This window comes from Drosophila obscura, unplaced genomic scaffold (genome assembly GCF_018151105.1).
Source record: "Drosophila obscura isolate BZ-5 IFL unplaced genomic scaffold, ASM1815110v1 contig_181, whole genome shotgun sequence".
In the NCBI taxonomy this organism is placed as follows: Eukaryota; Metazoa; Arthropoda; class Insecta; order Diptera; family Drosophilidae; genus Drosophila; species Drosophila obscura.
The window spans coordinates 1576233-1597773 of NW_024542769.1; the positions used below are offsets into that span (position 1 = coordinate 1576233).

The following is a 21541-nucleotide window of genomic DNA, read 5'->3' on the forward strand; positions in this document are numbered from 1 at the left end:
TACACGGAGCCAAGAAAGTCAATGGGGTGGGGGACAAATAAATGAGGGCATATCAGTTCAGAGGGACAGTAATATGATTTAGGGATAGTTTAGAACTTTTGGTTGTATGGTAAAACATCTTTAGATATTCCTACCATGGTTATGTCAGAATAAACTGAATCTATTCAATATCCATATTATTTTAATGGACTGCTCCACATCTGGCACAATCAAGCGACAAGTGTACAGCCTCCCTTCAAAATGTTAGCGGGTTATCGCCTCCGCTGCGCCCTAATAAGCCAATCATAATAAATGTCAAGCATCGATTTGGCTTCCAGCCAATGGCCACTAGACCATATCCACGATACTCACCCCACTTTGCCATTCCCATCCCCTGCCTCTTTTGGGGACTGTCAGTTCATCATTAGCTGGTCGCCAGCCAGAGACTTTGTCTAGGGCAAATCATTAATGCTTAGCTGCCTGAATTGCTCATACGCCTTGTGTTCTAGTATTTTTAGAGTAGCCCTCAGAAAGCATAAATCGAAGCTGATGGGAGGGGAAACGTTTAATTTATGTGTGTGTCGAATGGTTGCCAAACACCTGACATCGGTCGTCAGTCATCTAGTTGATAAAGAGAACTGCCCTATGTCAAATACAATGGGGATGGAGCAAAGAGGAACTTCAGAACTTCACTGAATTCGTATAACTCCTTTAGAATAAACATAAGTCTCAAAAATACGACAAATCTAAATCAATTTCCTATCGAAATCAGCTAAAACCCACAATTAATAACCTATTTAAGGCCATAACTAAACAAAGTGTTTGAATTATGCCTAACGTGTGCCAAAGCAAAGCAAAAACAAGCAACTTTCTTGGCGCTTGGGTAACCAGTTTTCGTAGTCTTATTTTGAGAACATTTCTAAGCAATTCAAATGCAAAACAACTGCCATAGCGATACACATTATCCCCCTGGAACAATAACAATAATAGCTCTGATTAACATTAACACTCAGTTCGGGCCATGTGTTGTTACGTTTTGGGGGCTCGCAACTCGAATCAAGTTCAATGTGACTTGGCAACTGTGGCGTGTGGATCTCCGAACCTAACACGGTTCATGCCAGCCGTCTCATGAATATTTAGGGGAGTTCTATAGCACATGAAACATTTTGCATAATGGCTTGTGATATTTCTGGGTACAACGGGTTAAAGGAAGTGAAATTTTTGGAATTGGAAGAACCTTTGTGAAGCCGCCTGGATAAGAAGAAACTTGGAGGAGGCCTGTCCCACTTTGGCTAAGCGCAATTATTGTTTGTTGATTGCATAAATTCAGTATCATCGGCATTATAGTAGAAAACATCGCCACCTGTTCTAGTAAACAAATTTCTGCAATCTCCGTTAAAATATGCAAACAGCAATGACAACAACAACAACAGCAGCCAGATACCTAAGATATTCCGATATATATAGCATTTGAAATAAACAAAATACTAGTTTGGCTTTTATTTAAATTAGTACAGGATTTTCACCTGATCAACTTTGGTCGAAGCGATGGGGGCCCTATATAAAGCTTGGATTTGCCAGAGCTCAGGCCATAATCAACTTGTAGATCGTGTAAGATCAACGGAACGTAGAAATCTTTATCGCGTGTGAGGAGAGGATTTGCATAAATTGAGTCTGAGTGATAATGGTAAATGTGAAAAGTGTTATATAAGAAAAGAACTAACGTGGATATGTGCAAATAGAATATAGGAGGGGATATTTTAATAGATCCTTTCAAGAATATTTGTGATCTCTGTTGAGTGAAAGAGCAATACACCGTGAAAGTTATATTGGGACCAGCTCTTAGTCCCAGGTTATGTACTAGAGAACTACTAGCTATCCGCCTAGAGGAGATTGGAACCTTTTTAAATTGTAAATATTTGTATACCCTAATCTATTTATCCCATTCTATTTCCGCTCTGCTAATAGACCAGCTATACTGACAAAGGAACCAAAGTAAGTCCCATTAAAAGTTCCCTATCTGAAAGCTAAGAGTAAAACTCCTTCCTGTACTCTGTTCAGCCTGAAGCCGGCAAATTCCTAAGCTTTGACCACTTAACGTTTTACGTTGGTAACGCCAAGCAGGCGGCCAGCTACTATACCACCCGTCTGGGCTTTGAACCACTTGGCTATCAGGGATTGGAGACCGGGGAGCGACGCTTCGCCAAGCATGCTGTGCGCCAGAATAAGATTGTCTTTGTGTTCGTCTCGGCGTATACGCCGGACGATCGCGAGCATGGACTGCACTTGATGCGCCATGGGGATGGCGTCAAAGATGTGGCCTTCGAAGTGGAGGATTTGAATGCAATCTTTACCCTGGCCGTGTCCAGAGGTGCCGAAGTGGTGCGCGATATCTGGGAGGAGAGCGATGCCAATGGATTCGTGAGATTTGCAACCATCAAGACGGTAAGTGGAGCAAGCTGATCCGCACTGAGAGTTGTACATGAACACTCGTCATTTAGTATGCAGACACCACTCACACCTTTGTGGAGCGCAATGGTTATGCTGGGGACTTTCTGCCAGGCTTCCTGCGTTCGCCTCCGGATGTTGTGGCCAAGAACTTGCCAGCGACCAAGCTGAACTTCATCGATCATGTTGTGGGCAATCAGCCCGATCTTCAGATGGAGAGTGTGGCCTCTTGGTACGAGAGGATTTTGCAGTTCCATCGGTTCTGGTCTGTGGACGACTCCCAAATCCATACCGAGTACTCGGCTCTGCGCTCCATTGTGATGGCCAACTACGAGGAGACGGTGAAAATGCCAATCAATGAGCCGGCCAACGGCAAGAAGAAGTCGCAGATTCAGGAGTATGTGGACTACTATGGCGGTGCGGGTGTGCAGCACATTGCCCTCAATACGGATGATATTATCCAGGCGGTGAGCAATCTGAGGGCACGTGGCACCGAGTTTCTCACCATACCGGCCTCCTACTACGAGATCCTGCAGGAGCAGCTCTCGCACAGTCGCACCACCATCAAGGAGGACATGGAAATACTACAGAAATTGAATATTTTAATTGATTTTGATGAGAACGGCTACCTACTGCAGATTTTCACCAAGAACTGCCAGGATAGACCCACCCTCTTCCTGGAGGTCATTCAACGCCACAATCATAATGTAAGACTATTGATTTAATAATTCTAAGAGCAATTTGTTTCTAACCCAATCAATCGTTTTAGGGCTTTGGAGCCGGCAACTTCAAGTCCTTGTTCACGGCCATCGAGATTGAGCAGGAGAAGCGCGGCAATTTGTAAATTATGAGAATATCTAATGATACCTAAAAATATATTGAATTATACAGATAATTCAACGGAATGCATCCAGTGTTATTTTTTTAGTCGCTGGTCTCTAAAGCGTGTGTCGATTAAGACCTCATTGCGTGGATCGTCTTCGGCAAAGGAAACCATGTGGGGATTCCAGAAGCCCGGCGGCGACGATGTTTGTTCATTGTAGTGTTTGCATTTACTCAAATAGAGTTTGATCTTTTCATCATTCAGATGGAAGCCCATAAAGTTGATAAACTGCAAAGAGAATGACCGGCTTTACATGATGTATACCACATGGAAATACATATGTTGTGGGGCGGGTGGCACTCACCTTTTCGCACTCCTCGCATTCTATGTTGAACCGCTCTTTTGTTGTCAATTGGGGTTCCTCTTTTACTATTATGGGTCGTGGAATCTCGTCCTCAGATTCCTTGCTGTCTTCCTCCATCATATATTTTTCAATATCTGCAGAAAGTCGTGTTGATTCATTGCCTTGACCTTCTATTTGCTGTGTTATTGGTTCATTTTTAATGGTTCTGGCTGATGGAAGAGCCAACTGAACTGTTTGTGGTTTGGTTTGAATCTGTTTCTGTTGGTCCATCAATATCTGCTCGTACTGCAGCAAAGCAGACGAGCAGGCATCGTCGTCGTCCTTCATAATTTCAGCTAGAACATCCATTGTGCCAATTTTGTTGATATCTTCGCTGCTATCATTCACAAAAATTATGTCCTGTGTGGCAGGAGTGAGCATGACCACGCTCTCGCTTGAGCTGTTCATCTTCAGGCGTGGAGGTGTCACAGGTGGCGGCATTACTGGTAGTTTAAGACTGGCGACAGGCGGACTGCCGATCACATTGTACTCATCTACAACCATGTCAAAGCTAGGGTCGACGTTTTTGATGTTGCTCCTGCTCAAAAGGCAGTTGTCTTCGTTTAAGGCGTTGCCTGTGTCGGTTCTGAAAGCTTTGCATTGGAAATTATACAAGGAAAGACATGCGATTATTCGATAAATACCTTTGCAGCAAAGAGCTTGAGGCTGGGGCACGTTTCGAAGCGGGGCTTGGGTTGGGACTGTCCTTTATCACATCTTTGTCGCTGCCACTGGCCTTGCTACCATCAAATTTGAGTCGAGTCTGCTTTAATTGTTGGCTGCTACCTCTGTGCGTCAGTGACAGCTTTGTCACCATCTTGGGGGTCTTCCGTAGCCAGGTTTCGTTCACATTAGTCACGATGTTGGGCTGCACATTCTCCAAATTCCTAACATCAGGCTTGCGATGAGGCAGCCGCTTGCAGAGCTTGCGAGGACTGCCAGTGGACAGAGCCTCTGTTTCCGCTATGCTTTCGTCTTCCTCCTGCTCTTCTGGTTCTTCGTCAGAGAGCTCTATGCTGTTGAGCGCTATATTCATGTTCAGTGAACTCTGGCTTTGCGGAAGTGGTGAAATATCTTCCTTCGATTTCTTGGGCGACAGTTTACGTCGCTTGTCATCATGGAGAACGGCCTGACGTTCCTTTAGGAGATCCACAGCCCTGTGCAGCTTTTCATTATGAGCTTGCAGCGTTTCATTATGAGTTTGCAGGTTTCCAATAGTCTTGGCATTCTCCTCCGCCTCACGCTGCATCACTATATTAAACAAATTTGTAATTATGTTCCTAAAAAAACTTTACCTTAACTCACTTAAGGCGTGCTCTTTGATCGTATCCAGCGCCGCTATGAGACACTTTATACCATTGTCTGTGCGTCCACGACATACTCCACAAGTCATTTTGGCGGATTTTTAATTTAATCTATGAAATTGCCAACATTTATTATTTTATTTTATCTTTTTCAAGCCACGATAAGTATTTCGGTTTTCTAACACTGTGTAGACAGTGCTGGAAAAATTAGGATGATATCGAACAGCTGATTGGAGTATCGATAGTCAATTTAGCTAGAATCGTGTTAAATTTTATTTTTTAGCGAAAAAACTAACATTTATTAAAGAAAGCGGGTATTTAAGCATGGCACACTTGCGGGAAACGTCGGACAAGGCTTTGAAGCTGCTGCGAACGTTGCCGCGCGTGCAAATTGGAAACCTGCGACCGAACCCCAACTCCAAACAGAACGTGAGTGCTACCCTGACCGGTTAAATAACAACTTTTGACATATCCGATCCATTTCGGTCCTCTGCAGGACAAGCGCGGTAGGGCGCAGCATGGCGGTGATAAGCATGGAGCTGGCAACAAGGGCTCCGGACAACGGCAGAACTTCATGCGTTTGGGCTATGAGACGGGCAATCAGCCTTTCTACCTGCGGTTTCCCTATGAGCCCTATTACAAGGGCCACCACATGAAGCGGCAGTACCCACCCATCTCCCTACTGCAGCTGCAGGTGCTGATTGATACGAACAGAATAGATGTCAGCCAGCCCGTAGATATAAGTACGTTGTGCAACTCCGGCTTGTTGAAGCTGAAGCCAGCTGAAATGGAATATGGATTCCAGCTGACCGACGAAGGATTGGACAACTTCAAGGCCAAGATCAATATTGAGGTACAGCATGCGAACGAGGCGGTAATTGCAGCCATCGAGCGCAACGGTGGCGTCATTCGTACAGCCTACTACGATCCGCGGAGTCTGCACATGTTGGCCAATGCCAAAAAGTGGTTCGAGAAGGGTGTCCCGATTCCCAATCGTATGATGCCGCCTCAGGACGCCGTGGACTATTACACTGATGCCAAGAATCGTGGATATTTGGCCAATCCCGAGGAGATCAGCAAGGATCGGCTGGTGCTGGCACAGAAATATGGCTATCAACTGCCCCGCATTGAAGACGATCCTTCCTATGAGATGCTCTCGACCGCCAAGGATCCGAGGCAAGTGTTCTATGGCCTGGAACCCGGTTGGCTGATCAATGTTGTAGACAAAACCATAATGAGGCGCAAGAAATAGTTTCTGTGTTACTATGCATTTTGTTAATAAAGATTGGATTTTAAAAAGCTTTTTTAGACTATGATAAGAGGGACATAGACTCGTCCTTGTCCACTTAATTCCTGTGTGTGTCTTTCTTATATGAACACCTGCTTGGCCGACAGGTTCTCCATGAAGGGCTTAACCACAGCGCTCGTGGCAAAGCAGAATATCAAGCCAAATGTGATGGAAATGGGCAGGGCTGGCAGGGCCTTACGCCAAACGGCCAGAAGCAGCAGCGTGAGGCAGAGTCCAATCAAGATGGCCACAAAACAGGCAATCGTTGTGGTCCAATCGCCATAGCTGGAGGCTTTGCCCACTAATACCGAATAGAAGATGAAGTCGCCGAGTCCCAATTTGATGCCACCTGAGAAACAAATTGCTTATTAATTTCTTATAGCTGAAGGAAACATGCTGGTGCTACTTACGCTCCTCCTGGGCATCTGCTTGGGCCTGGTCTGGTGCTGTGACAGTGCGATACTCGTTGGAGCGTTGGGCATTGCCGCTCTGTGTACTCTGAACCTCAATCTGACGACGCGCCACGCGATCATTGAGATTGTCAGACCATTCCTGGGTGAAACCGGCTGCCTCAGCTGCAAGTAAGAATATTAGAATGTTAAATATTCATTATTTTTATAAATTAAGGACATAAAATATATGTATCTCCAAATAGAATAATGTTCTACTAGCAGCGCCTTATACCAACTTATACCAAATACCCAGAACGGAAACAAGACATGAAATACGAGTACGAGTACGAATACGAGTTATAAGATCAAATACACACAGAAAGGCCAAAGAGAAGCGTTGTACACATGGGAGAAGAAAAATAAATCATAAAAAATATATTGCATATGTACCGTTTCCGCGCAAATTGCTTTTAAAAGTCACAAGTGGCATACCTTCAGCTGCCATTACGTTGCTATCATCCCGCTGATTCTGGTGGGGATTTGTTCGAGTTGTATTACCTGAGCGGGAGCTGCTGCTGGCCACAGCTGCCTCTGGGGATGCCAGTGAGTTTTGTGTGGCCCTTGTAGTTGTGGTCGAGTTGCTCGATGAGGGCGAGGAAGTGGCTGCAGGCTCTGTTTCTTCCGGTGTATAATGTATACCCATATACGTATAGATGACAGTGGCTGAGAAAAGACGAGAATTCTATAAGTTGGAAGATCTACAGCAGTCCGGCTACGGACTCTTCCTTACATGAGTAGATCAAAGCGGGGAAAATTTGCTCATTTCGCTCCTGAGCCGTTTCCACAAGTATGCGAAGAGGTCCTCTAGGTGTGAGGACAGCTATGAGATCTGTCAACGCATAAATCGATTAATAGTTAACAAAATGTGTACCCAATATGGAGTTTGTGCTCACCCCAAATAGAAATGGCTGCCAAGACAGCCCAGGCCGTCCACTCTGGCAGATATTTAATAAAGACCAATGCCATGAGGGCTGCAACAAATATGAGATATCCCTGCTGCAGACGCAAAGGTCCCTGCCAATGGATGGACATCATTCCAACCACACCAAAGTTCCACATAAACAGCAGGGCCGTGGGATAGTCCATGGGAATGTTGTAGGCCCGTAGAAGCTCCCTAAAAACCATACAAGAATTAGTCTCAGCCCAAGTGAATGGAGGCTATACTTACTCCAAGTACAAGTACGTGAAAATGAACAAGAGCATGAAGGAAGAGAGTATTAACCAGCCATGGATGATGCGGTAGCAACGTTTCTTATATAGGACAATCAATAGAATTGTCATCACAACCACCACGCTCATTAGAATCAAAGAATTGGCCAGAGCATTCCAGAATTTGACACTCGGCTCGGGCGAGAGCTCGTGGAAGGGAGTGTACAGACTGCAATTGAACAAACGATAAGACAATAATATTCTTTACCAAATACATGTATCTCCGTCTTACAGATAGACATCGGTGCTGGAGTAGAAGCTGATCGAGTTAATTGTGGCCACCACCAGCAGCATGCACAAGGAGACGGGCACAAACAGCTTGATGACATGCTGGGCGCCGTATTTCAAGCCCTGATCCTCTTCTGCTTCATTTGGGGTAGGTCCGGCGCCACCGCCACTCAGTCTGGCTGGTCGAGAACCAGACGAGCCGCCCCTCACAGCCACATTGGGGACAGCAAGTACAGCCTGGCAAAGAATCTCAAGTATAGTCATTCGAACCAACTACAGCATCGTATGATGACCTACCGCATCTGTTTGATCCTGATTATTGGACCCATAATTGCTCCTTGGCTGTTTTCGCCTTGGAGGTCGCTCCAAACGCTCTGCTGCGCCGCTCAGGCCACTACCAGCAGTGCCAGCGCCACTCCTTGATGAGGAGGCATTGACATGGCCGTCCATGAGCGGTGTGCGTTCGGTTGCCTCCTTAGCGCCTGACGATGTCCACTGTGAAGCCGTAGTTGTGGGTTAAAACAATTCCAAAAGATGTACAGTTAGTGTGGGTGGATTTGTGTTGCGGCGAAAATTTTCTTCTGTTTTTCGCAAGCGGACGATTCATAGGCTAGTGATGGGGGCGAGACGACAATAACTGTAGCTTAGTCATCGATACCCGAACGGGTATTTAAATTACATGATTCAAACCAAGACTCAATAGTTTTACTAGGGGAATCTAATCAAGGTGCAATTATGCTATTTACCCTCGCACTTATACCGTAATTTAGAATAATTTGTTTTTGTATAAATGATATCGACCTATCGCTGTCCAGCCGATAGTTATTCTGATCATCGTCAAAAGCGAATTTGTTGCAAAAAAGTTAAAATGCGCTAAGCGCCTGAATCAACAGTTTGCAGCTGTTTAAATATAGAAAAAGTGGAATATTATCCGGGCCCCAAAGTATTTTTGAAACATGACCAAGAAGTAAGAGCATTTGCAACCGGCCTTCTGCTTGTTTTTGTTGTTGGAACGCTACAAGATATTTCATGCCCATTTGTCAAGACCAGCAGAGCAGCGCGTCGAATTGCTGAATATTGCATTGCATATAGAGCCACTTCATTAGCTTACGCAAGCAATTTGCCAGTCGGCCAGTTTAGATGACCGGTCACTGAGAGCCAAAGACAGATCTTCCAGGTATCAACACAAAATGAAGCATTTACTGCTGGTGCTATTGACGGCGGCTGTAGCAGCAGCCGGCGATTTGCAGCGCCTCCGCCGCGTCGCCATTGACGTGGACAATAAGAATGAGGCGGCCAAGGAAATGCACAGCATCGTCGATTTGCCAGAGTGCCAGGATTTAAAGAAATTCTGCACGCACCAAAAGTCAACCGACAATCTGTCTATGCTGGAATGTGCCCTGACATTCAGTTCCAGCCAACTGGAGGCTCTGCCCGAAACCTGCCAGCACGCCCTTTGGATGCAGCAGCGGCAACTGCAGCTTCCCGCATGGATAGAGAAGACCCTCCTGCCCACATACTGCCCAGAGGAGCGCCAAAAGCTAGAGAGCTGCCTGAACTCTGTGTACATGTGGAAATGCCTGAATGAGCAGCGCCTGCAGCTCCCGCAGAGCAACAGCTGCCAGCAGCACCTCCGACGCGCCTTCAATGCCCTCGGCCAGGACTACAGCAACGTGGACGAGTTCTATGTGGCCTGCAGCAGCCTCGTGGAGCACCACAAATGCGGTCGCCTGAATGTCGAACACTTGCCGTCGCTGCTGTCCCAGCTGGGCACGGCGGAGTGCCTCCGATCGAATGCACAGAAGTCCAGCATCGAGCCCACCTGCATGTCCGCCATGAATGCCATCGAACTGCAGCGTGGAATGCTGGAGTTGTTCAGGGTCTGCTCGGAGGATCTCCCTTCGCTCTGCCCACAGGTGAGGTGGAAGCTACTTGCTGTATGGAGAGCCTCAATAACACGTTTCTTCTAGGAGCAAGCGGGAACAGCGGGCGCGTTCAAGTGCCTGGTGCGGCACAAGAGCCATCCGTCGATGACGGCCAACTGCGCGTCGCAGATCTCTAAGAGGGATCAGCAGATGGGCCGCGACTACCGCGTCTCGCACGGCCTGGCCAAGGCCTGCAAGGATGACATCAAACTGCATCACTGTCGCCGCGGCGTCTCCGAGGATAAGCATGTGCGGCTGGCCCAGATTCTGCTTTGTCTAGAGTCTGTATCGAAGAACGGCACCAAGCTGGCGCCTCCCTGTCTGGTAGAGCTGACCGACCATCGCCGCATGCTGATGACAGACTACCAGCTGTCGCCGGAGCTGCTGAGTGACTGTGCCGATGACATACCCAAGTTCTGCCCCGATGAGCACAAGGCCCAGCTGGTGAATGGCCTGACGGGCACTGGCGGAGAGATTATCCACTGCCTGCTGGAGCATGTGAAGGCCAGGCGACCGCAGCGGCGTGTCACGGCCCAATGTCAGCGAGGATTGGAGACTTTGATCAAGGTCAGCGATGCTGGCGAGGATTGGCGCGTGGACCCAGTACTTAGGCGTGCCTGCAAGCCCGTTGTAGATGTGGCCTGCAAGGATGTGGAGGGTGGAGAGGCCCGCGTCATGTCATGCCTGGTCGAACGCATCGGCACGCCCTCGATGCTGCCCGAGTGCGAGCAGGCCCTGCTCATCATCGAGTACTTTGTGGCACGCGACTTCAAACTGGATCCGCAGCTGTACAAGCACTGCCGCGACGATGCGGTCAAGTATTGCCGGGCCAAGCGGCAGTGGGACGATGCCCAGAATGTCCAAATGGACCCAGAGCGGGGCCCCATGATCCTGCCGTGCCTGCATCGCATGGCCTTCAGCGAGGATGCGCATCAGACGCTGCGGAAGGAATGCTTCAAGGAGGTCAAGCGGGTGATGCGCCAGCGTGCCATGTCCATGGACCTCATACCCGAGGTGGAGGACTATTGCCTCAACGATCTGTCGTTCTTCTGTGCGGATTGCGTGGAGAAGGGCAGCGAAATGGAGTGCCTGCAGAAGAACATGGACCAACTGCAGCCGGAGTGCAAAACGGTTGTGGTCAAATACACCGAGGAGGAGGCAGCCCATGTCGAACTGAATCCCGTCATAATGAACGTCTGCGGCGAGGCCATGCAGCAGCACTGCTCGGCCATACTCAAGAGTGGCAAGGATAATGGTGAGCTGGGGAACAAATTGGAGTATTTCTTGCATCCTTAATGCATTCTGCTTCGTCTCTCATAGGCGACATGATGGACTGCCTTATAGCGCACAAGAACGATGCCGATCTGCGCAAGGATCTACGCTGCCGCGCCGCCATCGAACACTTTCAGATTATCTCGCTAAAGAACTTTCATTTCACCACCAAATTCAAGGAGGCCTGCCGTCCATTTGTACAGCGCTTCTGCTCCTCGAGCATCACCAAGAACGATGTGGTCGGCTGCCTCAGTGAGGTGATGCGCAACGATACAATCAGGGGCCAGCGCCACCAGATACCCAAGGAGTGCCGCCATCAGGTCAAGGCCCAGCTGTATCAGCAGAGGGAGAGCATTCAGTTGGATCCGAAGCTGGCGAATGCCTGCGCCAAGGAACTGGAACAGTTCTGCGGGGATCAAAAGGGTCCCGGTCAGGTGAATAAAAATGCAAGTTATCTTAACCATCCTTAATCTACACACCATCTATTAACACACTCATCTCCCCTTCAAACCACACAAAGTGCAGCCCCAAAGAGCAGGCTCTAATTGTTTTCGGCCTTGTTTTCTTCTCTTTGCAGGCTTTGGAGTGCCTTATCAAGAAGACGCCCAGTCTGGGCAAGGCCTGCCATCATGCCATCTTCATGATCAAGAAATCGGAGCTGGGCGACAGCGGCACCGACTACACGCTCCTCAATACGTGCAAGGAAATGATCTACAAGTTCTGCCCGAGCACGGACTCTGCGAAGCTCCTGGACTGCCTCAAGACCTACAAGGATGACACGCAGTTCGATCAGCGCTGCCATCTGGTTGTGGTCAATCGCATGATTGAACAGAACACAGATTTCCGCTTCAATCCCTCGCTGCAGAGCGCCTGTGGCAAGAACATTGATAGCTACTGCTCCAGCATTGTGGCCAGTGCGCTGCCCAACGAGGAGCTCAATGGAAAGGTGAGTGTTTCTCATTGCCTTTTGTAGCTCGTAGTTACCCCTGCCTGGGATCTCTATCTATGCCACGCTACGCTTCTAAGATATAGTGCTTTAATTAGTCAAAGTAATACGAGTATATATAGCCCTTATCTAAGTATTGTAACCACAAATAGGAAAAATAGCTGCCTGGCCTTTGCATTCGCCCATTTCTTGCCTAAATAACCCATCGGAATGGCACTCAAAAGTCCACATTCTCACGCTGCAGCCTCCAATTGTTTGGATCATCAATGGCTGCGGTCAGCGTCTCCAACAGATCCTCGCCTGTCGTTATTTGCATGGCCAGACGATTGTAGGGTCCACTGGGACTGGACAGGGGGCTCAGTTCCTTGGGCCTGCCATCGATGGCAAACGAGGTCCACAGCTCGACCATTTTCTGGGACATACGCGAGTCCTGCCCCACCAGGGGATGTGTGGAGAACAGATACATATTCTCATTGGAATGGTGCACTCCCCCATTGAAGGGGTAGTGGGCGTTGCCCATCTCATAGCCAAAGCGGGTGTACTTGCCCTCATACTCGAAGCTGTAAACGTAAACGGGAGCGGAGGGTTGCTGGCTGTAGAGTTTCGTGGCCAGCGTTATCACTGGGGACTTTAAGTAGGCGGACGTAAGCTGTTTATGGGCGGAAAAGATAATGCGGTTGAAAGGAACCTTCCTTTTGTGTATCCAACTCACATCGAAGTAGGCGGGCACGGCAGCCTTGTGATCGTGACTGTTGAGTATCTCTGGCGGGAGGAGCATGCGATACAGCAGATTGTCCGTGAGTCCGGTGCCATCTTTGGCCATTTCCACGAGTCCCACGGAGAACTCGCGCACCGTCAGGGCACTCACATTGGGAAACTTTGCGGCAACCATATCGTAGTAGCCTGCAAAAGCGAAGCGAATCGTAAGGCTGATCCTCACATATACATGGATGTGAGATATGTGAGCTACCCACTTGCCAGGATAAAGGAGCCGTCGTGCTCCGTGAAGCCGGTGAGCAATGGAATCTGCCGCTGGTAGGTTTTCACCAGCTCGCTGGGATGCTGCGGCAGGATTCCCATTAGATCGCCCACAACTGGAGCGAATGTCTCCGTCTGGGTGGCCTGTAGGATGCACTTCACCGTTGAGTTGCGCAGGCAAACCCACAGCCGATCCTCCTGCTCGCATCCGGTGCACCGCAGTTTCTCACAGATTCGTATGGCCTGGGCGCGAGGATCGCTGTTGACGGCCCACCGGGCGAAGATCGAACCCGACTGGACAATGGCTCGCTTGAAGAGATGCTCCCCTGTGCTGGGACTCAAGAGCAGGGCACTGGCCACCGCAGAGCCCGCGCTCTGGCCAAAGATTGTCACCTGCTGTGGGTCGCCACCGAACAGATGGATGTGTGTCTGCACCCACTCGAGGGCCATTAGGATGTCCGCAATGGGCGCATTGCCGGGCATATCGTCCGTGAAGGTGGTCAACCAGCCTAGGGCTCCCACTCGATACTGGGGCACCACCAGGACCACATCCTCCTCGAGGAAATAGTGCGGAGGATGATCCTCGGCCGAACCGTTGTAGTAGCCGCCGCCATAGATGTAGAACATTACCGGCTGCTTGGCTGTGAGCTGAAAGGGGAAAGTACTTGTATTTTTGATCACAACACACCATCATCCGATGCCTACTCACATTTTTGGTGTACACCGAGACATTGAGACAGTCCTCCGTCTTCACATCGGACGTCTGATCATCCAAATGGGTTATCACTGGACAGCGTTGGGCAAAGTGCAGGGCGCTGGCGGTATAGGGCGACCAGCTCGAACGGGGAACAGGTGGCTGTCGCCAATCAGACGAGGGTAATAATAATAATCATTAGCAGACACCACGTCACATTAGGCATTAGCCTTATCTCTTGCCTTGGCGAAAATCTGAACAGTCAATGTGACTCGGCTGAACTGGAGGCAGCTTACTCCAGATTCGGCGGTGTGGACTTTTGCACTGTTTTTTGACTCACCCGAAAGCGCAGATCCCCCGCCGGTGGCTCCGCAAATGGAATGCCACGGAATTGCATAAATCTCTGATCAGTCAAAGCTGTCACATCGAAATTGCCCAGCACCTTGCCCTGCCCGTTGGCCAATTCAACGGTCACCACCGTTGTGGGCTCCTCTTCAGCAGCCCCTTGGGCACCCACAAGGGAGACCAGCAGCCAGCCGGCCAGTGCAGCGCTCACTAATCCGCAGAATGTTAACATTACGTATACGCAGCGACTACGCATCGGAATGGACTGTGATCTGGGACTAATGTGGACTCGGTTCAACGCGTGTAGAGCCACAAGCGAGACGGCAACGGCAACGGCAACGAAGCGTCTCACGAGGCAACCAACGAGTGAAGATACCCCCTCGGGCATTGACGAGCCCCAGAAATTGACTTTCCTTACAGTTTATTAAGACCCGTAAGTGTAGAGTTTGTTCGGCCCCATGAACATTTGGATTATAAAGATTATTACGTAACAAAAACGAATGGATTAATGTTCTCCTAGCCCTGGCACCTGGCGGAGGGAGAGATGCAACGGCTGGTGTTGCTGTGAGTAGAGCGAGAGTGCGGAGACAGATGTTCAACAATTATAGATGTAGATAATAAAAAACCTGTACCTTTATTTCGTATGCTGCTGAAAGAAACATTGACATTGACCCACTGCTGTCTCTCTCTCTCTCTCTGATAAATACGTATATCGAACCCGAGTACCGAGTACCAAGGGCGGGGTATCTGGCAGTCGAATGTCGCGAGCATAGCGCTTCTAGTAGTTTAGCTGAAATCCAAGTTACGTGATTATCTCTAGTGGAACAACAATGGGCTCTTTATCTGTGTCTTGCCTAATCAAACCCTTTCAATTGAAAGCACTCGACGATTATACGCTAATTGATGGCTCTATATAATACGAACTACGAGTACTACATACATATACATATGTATGTACATAAATTAGGGTAATTGATTTGTTTATTTTCATAGGTCATTCATTGCCTGAAAGATAAGTTCCGTCAATCGAAGCTGGATGAGCCCTGCGCCCAGGAGATGATCAAGATCCTGCAGGAGCAGGCACTCAATTACAAGCTGAATCCATTGCTGCAGGTGTTTTGCAAGTCGGAGATCCAGGAGCTGTGCAAGGCCAACATGGATGCGGATGAGCATGGTCAGGTGGCCGAGTGCCTGAAGACGGCCTTTCTGCAGAAGCAGATCATCAACAGGCAGTGCCAGATGGAGGTGGCCACGCTGATAGCCGAGGCCAAGGCCGATATACATGTGGATCCCATACTGGAGACGGCGTGCACAGTGGATCTGCTGAGATATTGTTCCAAGGTCTCCAGCGGCAACGGACGCAGTGAGTAGAGTATAGGGCCGTGTGCCACATAAACCCATAATTCTCTGATCATATCCCATTTCCGTAGAGCTGAATTGCCTGCGCACTCTGCTGAAGGATACGCCCAACTCCTTGGACAGAGACTGCCGCGAGAAGCTGCAGCGGCGCATCGAAATGTTCCACAATGCGGACGACACGCTGGCGCTGCCGCCGGAGGATATGCAACAGCTTGTGCAGCAGGTGGTCGCATCGCCGGCGCGCAAATTCTTCCTTGTGATATTGATGAGCGCCACGGGCCTGATCTTTCTGACAGGCATCTTCCTGGGAAGGGCCACCAAACGTGCAATGGGCTTAAAGAATAAATAGACTGTAGTTTCTGGGCCTAGTCCATGATAGTTGTGGGCGTGCGTGTGCGTGCCTGTGAGCTTAGCCCTGCTTGTTGTTCACCATTTTGGGTTCCCCTCATCCATTCATCCCTCCGCCCGCCACCCACTCCATGCAGCCTGAATATTTGTATAAGTAATTTGTGGCTTAATCGTTTCTAAGACAAAAATGAATATGTTTTTCACAACTAGGGACTCTTATGTTATATATATATAAAGAAACGTAGTCTTTTGTAATGATTTCTCTGTATATTAAAGTGTATTTTTATAAATGAAACCCTCATTTCAAAGTGCATTCATTCACCCGCCAACAGGTATTCCAGCGGGTGCTGTAAGGCGCAACTTAACATGCAATCGCGTGTTAACAGAGCAGAACTTGTCTTTGTTTTAACTTATGTTATAACAATCCAATAAGAGGATGCCTTTAAATTATCCAATCTTGTAGAGAATTGATTTATCTATTAGATAGCATTATATGTTAAGTGCAGAGAGTCCTAGCTAGCTAGTAATATTAAACGGAAACTCAAAATCGAGGAAAATGATTTCCGATCAACACAAAAGAACGTGAGCCCATTGTCGACCATCCCACAAAAATGATGAAACTTGAAGAATTTTAGCGCAGTTCAGATCAAATACATTGTGCTAATTTTCTTTGTGAGTAAAGAGAAAGGAACGATCTACAAGGAGAATTTACAAAAAGTATTATTCTCTTCGGCTTAACTCAAGTTGCTCACCTGTTGAAATAGAGGGGGCTTAAGTGGGTTAAGTTCGAGCACTCATATCATATCGGTCATTGACGATTTTTTTTGTGTGAATGTGTGAATTGGAATGAGAAGATTTTTGCTGCTGCCCAAGAAAAACATCTTCCAATAGGCTAAAATGCCTCTAAAATCATAGAGTTATTAGCTGAATTGACTGGTCCAAAGAAAGTGCTTGGTGTACAGTGTAAATATGGTGATAGCACCTGTTCAATAAGAATTTTCCGAGAGCCAAGTAAGCAAAATATTCACCCATACGCACAAAGACTGGCGTGGAAGAAACGGGTTCTAATAAAAATAGCTAACATCGCACCAATACCAACGAGCAGCAGCCACCAGCTTGCAAATGGACGGCGTTAAGGTTGAGGCGTTCATTAAAGCTGAAGGTGGGACTCGACGCTTCGTACACGCACCTTGAGAAGTATAATAATAATGTTGCCCTCGCCTTTACAGAGACGAGAGCGATGCCTTTGATCGGAAGTGGCAGTGGAGCAGCGGCTGCTGCTGCTGCGGCCGCCGCGGCGGCCTCCCTCAGCGTGGAGCTGTGTCTGGTCTGCGGGGATCGCGCCTCGGGCCGCCACTACGGGGCCATTAGCTGCGAGGGCTGCAAGGGCTTCTTCAAGCGATCCATACGCAAGCAGCTGGGCTATCAGTGTCGCGGGGCAATGAACTGTGAGGTGACCAAGCACCATCGGAATCGTTGCCAGTTCTGTCGGCTGCAAAAGTGCTTGGCCAGCGGCATGCGAAGTGATTGTAATTTTCGTTTAAGTCGTCGTCTCAAGCAATAACCCAACGCATCTTTGGCTGGCCAAAGTCTACATACCCTTGCAGGTGCCATCGGATCAGTCAAGTCCAAATTAATCTCTCTCTGCAAGGGTATAAACGATGATCCCAACTAGAACACATACTAACCCAAAAATGCACACTCACGCGCACACACACACACACACACACACAAATACACAGTCACCCGGCCTGGAAAACTGCATCATCAACTGCACCGTTAGTCGACTTCTTGCTCTAATTAATTTTTCTTTTTGCCTTTCCCCACACTCTCTCTTTGCCGCAGCCGTTCAGCATGAGAGGAAACCGATTGTAGACAGGAAAGAGGGCCTAAATGCCTCTGTTGGTGGTGGCTCCTCCACATCGGGGAGCGGAGGGACATCCTCCAGCTATATATCCAGCAAGTCTGGCTACCAGCAGGCACGTGGCAAGCAGCACACTGTCAAGGCCGAAACCGCAGCCACGCCCCCCGTACAGAGCAATGCAGCAACGCCTTTTGGCCTGAATGACAATCTGTTTGGCCTGAATTTTGCCGAACTGACGCAGACATTGAGTGAGTCTCTCCAACCAGAAATAAACATGCGTCCAATTGGTGAACAATGAAACTAATTGGTGTTCCTTTCTCGCTTTGCCAGTGTTTGCCACCCAACAACAGCAGCAGCAGCAGCAACAACAACAACAACAACAGCAGCAGCAGCAACAACAGAGTGGAAGCTATTCCCCGGACCTGCCAAAGGCAGAGGTGGAGGATGATGACGACGACTCGATGGACAATAGCAGCACCTTGTGCCTGCAACTGTTGGCCAACAGTGCCAGCAACAATAACTCCCAGCACCTGAACTTCAATGCAGGGGAGCCAGCAACAACGCTGCCCACTGCCGCCACATTGGGCCTGATCAAGAGCTCTCTGGATATGCGGGTGATAAACAAGGGTCTGCAGCTGCTGCAGCCCATCCAGCATCAGTTGGAGCGTATTGGGGGCCACGGAACGGGAACGAGCCTCAGTGTGAAGCCCGAATGTGATTCGGAGGCCGAGGACAGTGGCACCGAAGATGCCGTCGACCCGGAGCTTGAGCACATGGACCTGGACTTCGACTACTGCAATCGGAGTGATTTTATGGTCAATGAAGTTGTCTTCGACCAGGAGCTCTTCACCGATGCCCAGTGCGCCTTCCATGTGCAGCCACCAACCCTGGTGCACTCGTATCTGAATATCCACTATGTGTGCGAGACGGGATCTCGCATCATCTTCCTCACCATTCACACGCTGCGGAAGGTGCCCGTGTTCGAGCAGCTTGATTCGCACAGCCAGGTGAAGATGCTGCGCAGTGCTTGGCCAGCTCTGATGGCCGTGGCATTGGCCCAGTGCCAGGGACAGCTGTCTGCCTCGACCATCATTGCTCAGTTCATCCAGAGCATTCGCCAGCTGGCGGACATTGATAAGTCCGACCCGCTGAAGATATCCAAGATGGCCCACCTTACTCGCACCCTGCACGACTTTGTGCAGGAGCTGCAGAGCCAGGAGGTGACCGACATGGAGTTTGGATTGCTGCGACTGATCCTTCTCTTCAATCCCTCGCTGCTGCAGCAGCGCAAGGAGCGACAACTGCGCGGGTATGTGAGACGTGTTCAGCTGTATGCCTTGACCAGTTTGCGCCGGCAGGGTGGTGTCGGTGGGGAGGAGCGCTTCAATGGCCTGGTTGCCCGCCTGCTGCCGCTGAGCAGCCTGGATGCCGAGGCCATGGAGGAGCTGTTTTTCGCCAATCTAGTGGAACAGATGCAGATGGAGGCACTGATTCCATTCATACTGATGACCAGCAACAGCAGCGGACTGTAGGGTGGGAGCACCCAAGAAAGACTGAAGATGGACCAAGTGCGGGCAATACTTAGAAATTAGTGACAAAACCCCATAATAATATATATATTTAATATATATATAAAACCTATATACACCTTAGCCTTAACCTAAACAAAAACCAACAATTAATTTGAGAAATTTTGGGTTTATTGTTGTTTTTGGAATTAAAATCAATCCAATTCCCATCAACGTCTAAAAATGCATTTATTGCTTAGAAATATCCAAATGCCGATAACCTAGAGACTTAAACGGAGGCGAAGGTTCACTTGGTGTCCTCTTGGGTGGTCTTTCTGGCAGGCTTATGTTTCGCATGGACCTCGTCGTTGAGTCCCTCCCGGTTGCGGGCAATCTCTACGGCCAGGAACTGTACGCGAAACACAAAAATGGAAATGTCCGGGCTGAACTCTTGGCTGGCATCGGCCCTCATCAGTGTCCCAAGCTGAAGTGGAATAGTCATCCATTTTGTTGAATTTCTCGGCGAACTCACGCCACTTCAGCTTCTCCACAGCAGATTTTAGTACGTCGTCTGTTAGCAGGCCCACTTTGAGATCGGGAAAGTCCTGGCGAAAGGTTTCATAGATCTGATCGTCATAGGGCGTGAGTCGCAGCTGGGAGGGATGAACGCTGGTAAGAAGCTAGAACGATGTGGGGGCTTATTAACGATTGTTTTTTGAAATGAACCTCGGCATGTTCCAGAGCTTTAGCGGCCCACATTTCTTCAACCATCGAATCGTTGCCAAACTCGTCCGCTGGCCTGGACAGCATGGAGGCTCCGTGCTAAGCATGGGACGTACTTTAAGTAATGTCTGCTTATATGATCTATACACGGGCGTTACATACCATCATCTCCATTTTGAAAATAACAAATATTTCTCGAAAAAACTTTAAAAAACAGCACGTTTCCTTTTATTTAGCGATCAGTGTGGCCAGCCCAATCTTAGTTGAAAATTGCCAGCAAAGCAGCCCATGAAAATACTTAAATACTTAAATTTCTCGTTACATTTTCTTTTGATGTCATTCTGAGCAACAAATTCGACTCGACTCGAACCACATACACACAAAAATAAATTTTTGGAAAAAATATGTCTAATAGCGTAAATGCTTTGTTTCTTATGGCCTTGGCCTTCACCACCTGGTGCGTGAGTTGCTATATTAATGCAATTGAGAAAAACAGACGCGCTGAGGACTTCGATGTGGAGCTGTACACAGGTAAGAGGAGCGAATTCCGACTGTATATCCTTGCCTACATCTGTGTGTATGCTGCATTCCAGAAGACCCTTACCTCACATCCAAGCAATTGTCTAGCGAAAACCCCGCCTCAGATGTCCCACGATATACTCACACCTTTGAAATGATGGCCAGTTTTGGCATAGTCTTATGCCTCACATATGCATTGGTCAAGGTGTTGAAGTTCGTGGAGGCGCGGGCCATGGTATTGTATTGGCATAGCATGGAGCAGGAGGTGTTTAGTGCGCAGCAGGATAATCTCATTCTGCTGAATGGGCAGGTGAGGGAAATAATAAAAAACTTGCGGAGCAGATGTGAGCTGATGAAACAAATGCAGAAGAAACAACAGCCCAGCGATCGATTGGAGCTACAGACCAGAGGCAGTGGCTGCTCAGTGCCACAGGTCATTGGCGGTAGCTCTTTGGAGCTCCAGTGTAGCGGCAGTTCAGGGACTAATCGCCGTAGCAATGAAAATGATGACTCGCCTAACGAACTGTCGGACCGAGAGAAGGATGTCTGCTCGGGCTCGACCAGGGGTACCCACAGAGTGTCGAAAGTACCGACGGCTACCACGTCCCCGTCCAACACGGCCATTTACATCAACTGCAGCCAGCTCCATATCCATGGAAAAATGCTCAATACGGAGCCCATCAACATGGACCTGGTACGCGAGTCAAAGCTGTATGCGAGGCAGCCCAGTGCTTTCCTCCAGGTGTCTGATAACTTCATAACCGGGCCCAGGGACAGGCTAATGACAGCAGGCAGCAGTTTCAATGTAGGCCTGCCACCGCCATACATTTCCGCAGTTGACAGACCGAACTAAATTTAAAAATATACAATGTAAACAGCTTCTGTCGGCACCAATTTAAATGTGGCTCGCTGTAATCGGTTATATG

The 21541-nt window shown here is 48.6% G+C and overlaps 9 protein-coding genes across 14 annotated transcripts; 5 read left to right on the top strand and 4 right to left on the bottom strand.

The window, feature by feature from the left end:
• Positions 1-1560: 1560 nt before the first annotated feature.
• Positions 1561-3332, top strand: LOC111067844 (4-hydroxyphenylpyruvate dioxygenase). Its single transcript, XM_022357165.2, has 5 exons — positions 1561-1666; positions 1948-1974; positions 2041-2424; positions 2481-3134; positions 3197-3332. The coding sequence occupies exons 1-5, from the start codon at positions 1664-1666 to the stop codon at positions 3269-3271; spliced, it is 1143 nt and encodes a 380-aa protein (XP_022212857.2). The 5' UTR covers positions 1561-1663; the 3' UTR covers positions 3272-3332.
• On the bottom strand, positions 3061-5187 carry LOC111067843. Its single transcript, XM_022357163.2, has 4 exons — positions 4959-5187; positions 4298-4904; positions 3615-4239; positions 3061-3538 (listed from the first exon to the last, which is right to left on the bottom strand). Exons 1-4 carry the CDS (start codon positions 5044-5046, stop codon positions 3344-3346), a joined length of 1515 nt encoding a protein of 504 aa, XP_022212855.2. The 5' UTR covers positions 5047-5187; the 3' UTR covers positions 3061-3343.
• On the top strand, positions 5186-6256 carry LOC111067845 (39S ribosomal protein L15, mitochondrial). Its single transcript, XM_022357166.2, has 2 exons — positions 5186-5386; positions 5454-6256. The coding sequence occupies exons 1-2, from the start codon at positions 5282-5284 to the stop codon at positions 6207-6209; spliced, it is 861 nt and encodes a 286-aa protein (XP_022212858.2). The 5' UTR covers positions 5186-5281; the 3' UTR covers positions 6210-6256.
• Positions 6210-8769, bottom strand: LOC111067842 (presenilin homolog). 3 transcript variants are annotated; one of them, XM_022357160.2, is made up of 8 exons: positions 8432-8769; positions 8139-8371; positions 7866-8075; positions 7591-7811; positions 7428-7526; positions 7130-7360; positions 6656-6820; positions 6210-6594 (listed from the first exon to the last, which is right to left on the bottom strand). In XM_022357160.2, the coding sequence occupies exons 1-8, from the start codon at positions 8582-8584 to the stop codon at positions 6326-6328; spliced, it is 1581 nt and encodes a 526-aa protein (XP_022212852.2). In that variant the 5' UTR covers positions 8585-8769; the 3' UTR covers positions 6210-6325. The 3 variants fall into 3 exon arrangements, with proteins under 3 accessions (XP_022212852.2, XP_022212851.2, XP_022212854.2); XM_022357159.2 differs by having other exon boundaries at positions 7088-7360; positions 8432-8768; XM_022357162.2 differs by having other exon boundaries at positions 7196-7360; positions 8432-8767.
• Positions 8770-8971: 202 nt separating this feature from the next.
• LOC111067840 (Golgi apparatus protein 1) lies at positions 8972-16296 on the top strand. 2 transcript variants are annotated; one of them, XM_022377824.2, is made up of 6 exons: positions 8972-10050; positions 10105-11314; positions 11380-11777; positions 11909-12277; positions 15288-15657; positions 15725-16296. In XM_022377824.2, the coding sequence occupies exons 1-6, from the start codon at positions 9325-9327 to the stop codon at positions 16000-16002; spliced, it is 3351 nt and encodes a 1116-aa protein (XP_022233516.2). In that variant the 5' UTR covers positions 8972-9324; the 3' UTR covers positions 16003-16296. The 2 variants fall into 2 exon arrangements, with proteins under 2 accessions (XP_022233516.2, XP_022233518.2); XM_022377826.2 differs by having other exon boundaries at positions 8973-10050; positions 11380-11765.
• Positions 12354-14648, bottom strand: LOC111067841 (glutactin). Its single transcript, XM_022357158.2, has 5 exons — positions 14290-14648; positions 13965-14111; positions 13252-13903; positions 12990-13180; positions 12354-12926 (listed from the first exon to the last, which is right to left on the bottom strand). Exons 1-5 carry the CDS (start codon positions 14548-14550, stop codon positions 12495-12497), a joined length of 1683 nt encoding a protein of 560 aa, XP_022212850.2. The 5' UTR covers positions 14551-14648; the 3' UTR covers positions 12354-12494.
• A 517-nt stretch (positions 16297-16813) lies between the features above and the next one.
• Positions 16814-19567, top strand: LOC111067756 (nuclear hormone receptor HR78). 2 transcript variants are annotated; one of them, XM_022357051.2, is made up of 4 exons: positions 16814-17163; positions 17231-17524; positions 17847-18113; positions 18196-19567. In XM_022357051.2, exons 1-4 carry the CDS (start codon positions 17124-17126, stop codon positions 19395-19397), a joined length of 1803 nt encoding a protein of 600 aa, XP_022212743.2. In that variant the 5' UTR covers positions 16814-17123; the 3' UTR covers positions 19398-19567. The 2 variants fall into 2 exon arrangements, with proteins under 2 accessions (XP_022212743.2, XP_022212742.2); XM_022357050.2 differs by having other exon boundaries at positions 17231-17530; positions 18196-19565.
• A 35-nt stretch (positions 19568-19602) lies between these two features.
• LOC111067773 (protein PBDC1) lies at positions 19603-20368 on the bottom strand. Its single transcript, XM_041592598.1, is given in 4 exon segments — positions 19603-19857; positions 19859-20055; positions 20090-20195; positions 20259-20368. Coding segments are annotated over 4 exon segments (492 nt in total). The 5' UTR covers positions 20271-20368; the 3' UTR covers positions 19603-19680.
• Positions 20369-20433: 65 nt separating this feature from the next.
• LOC111067772 lies at positions 20434-21541 on the top strand. Of its 2 annotated transcripts, XM_022357075.2 has the most exons (3): positions 20434-20627; positions 20690-20925; positions 20983-21541. In XM_022357075.2, exons 1-3 carry the CDS (start codon positions 20501-20503, stop codon positions 21466-21468), a joined length of 849 nt encoding a protein of 282 aa, XP_022212767.2. In that variant the 5' UTR covers positions 20434-20500; the 3' UTR covers positions 21469-21541. The 2 variants fall into 2 exon arrangements, with proteins under 2 accessions (XP_022212767.2, XP_022212766.2); XM_022357074.2 differs by having other exon boundaries at positions 20435-20627; positions 20690-21541.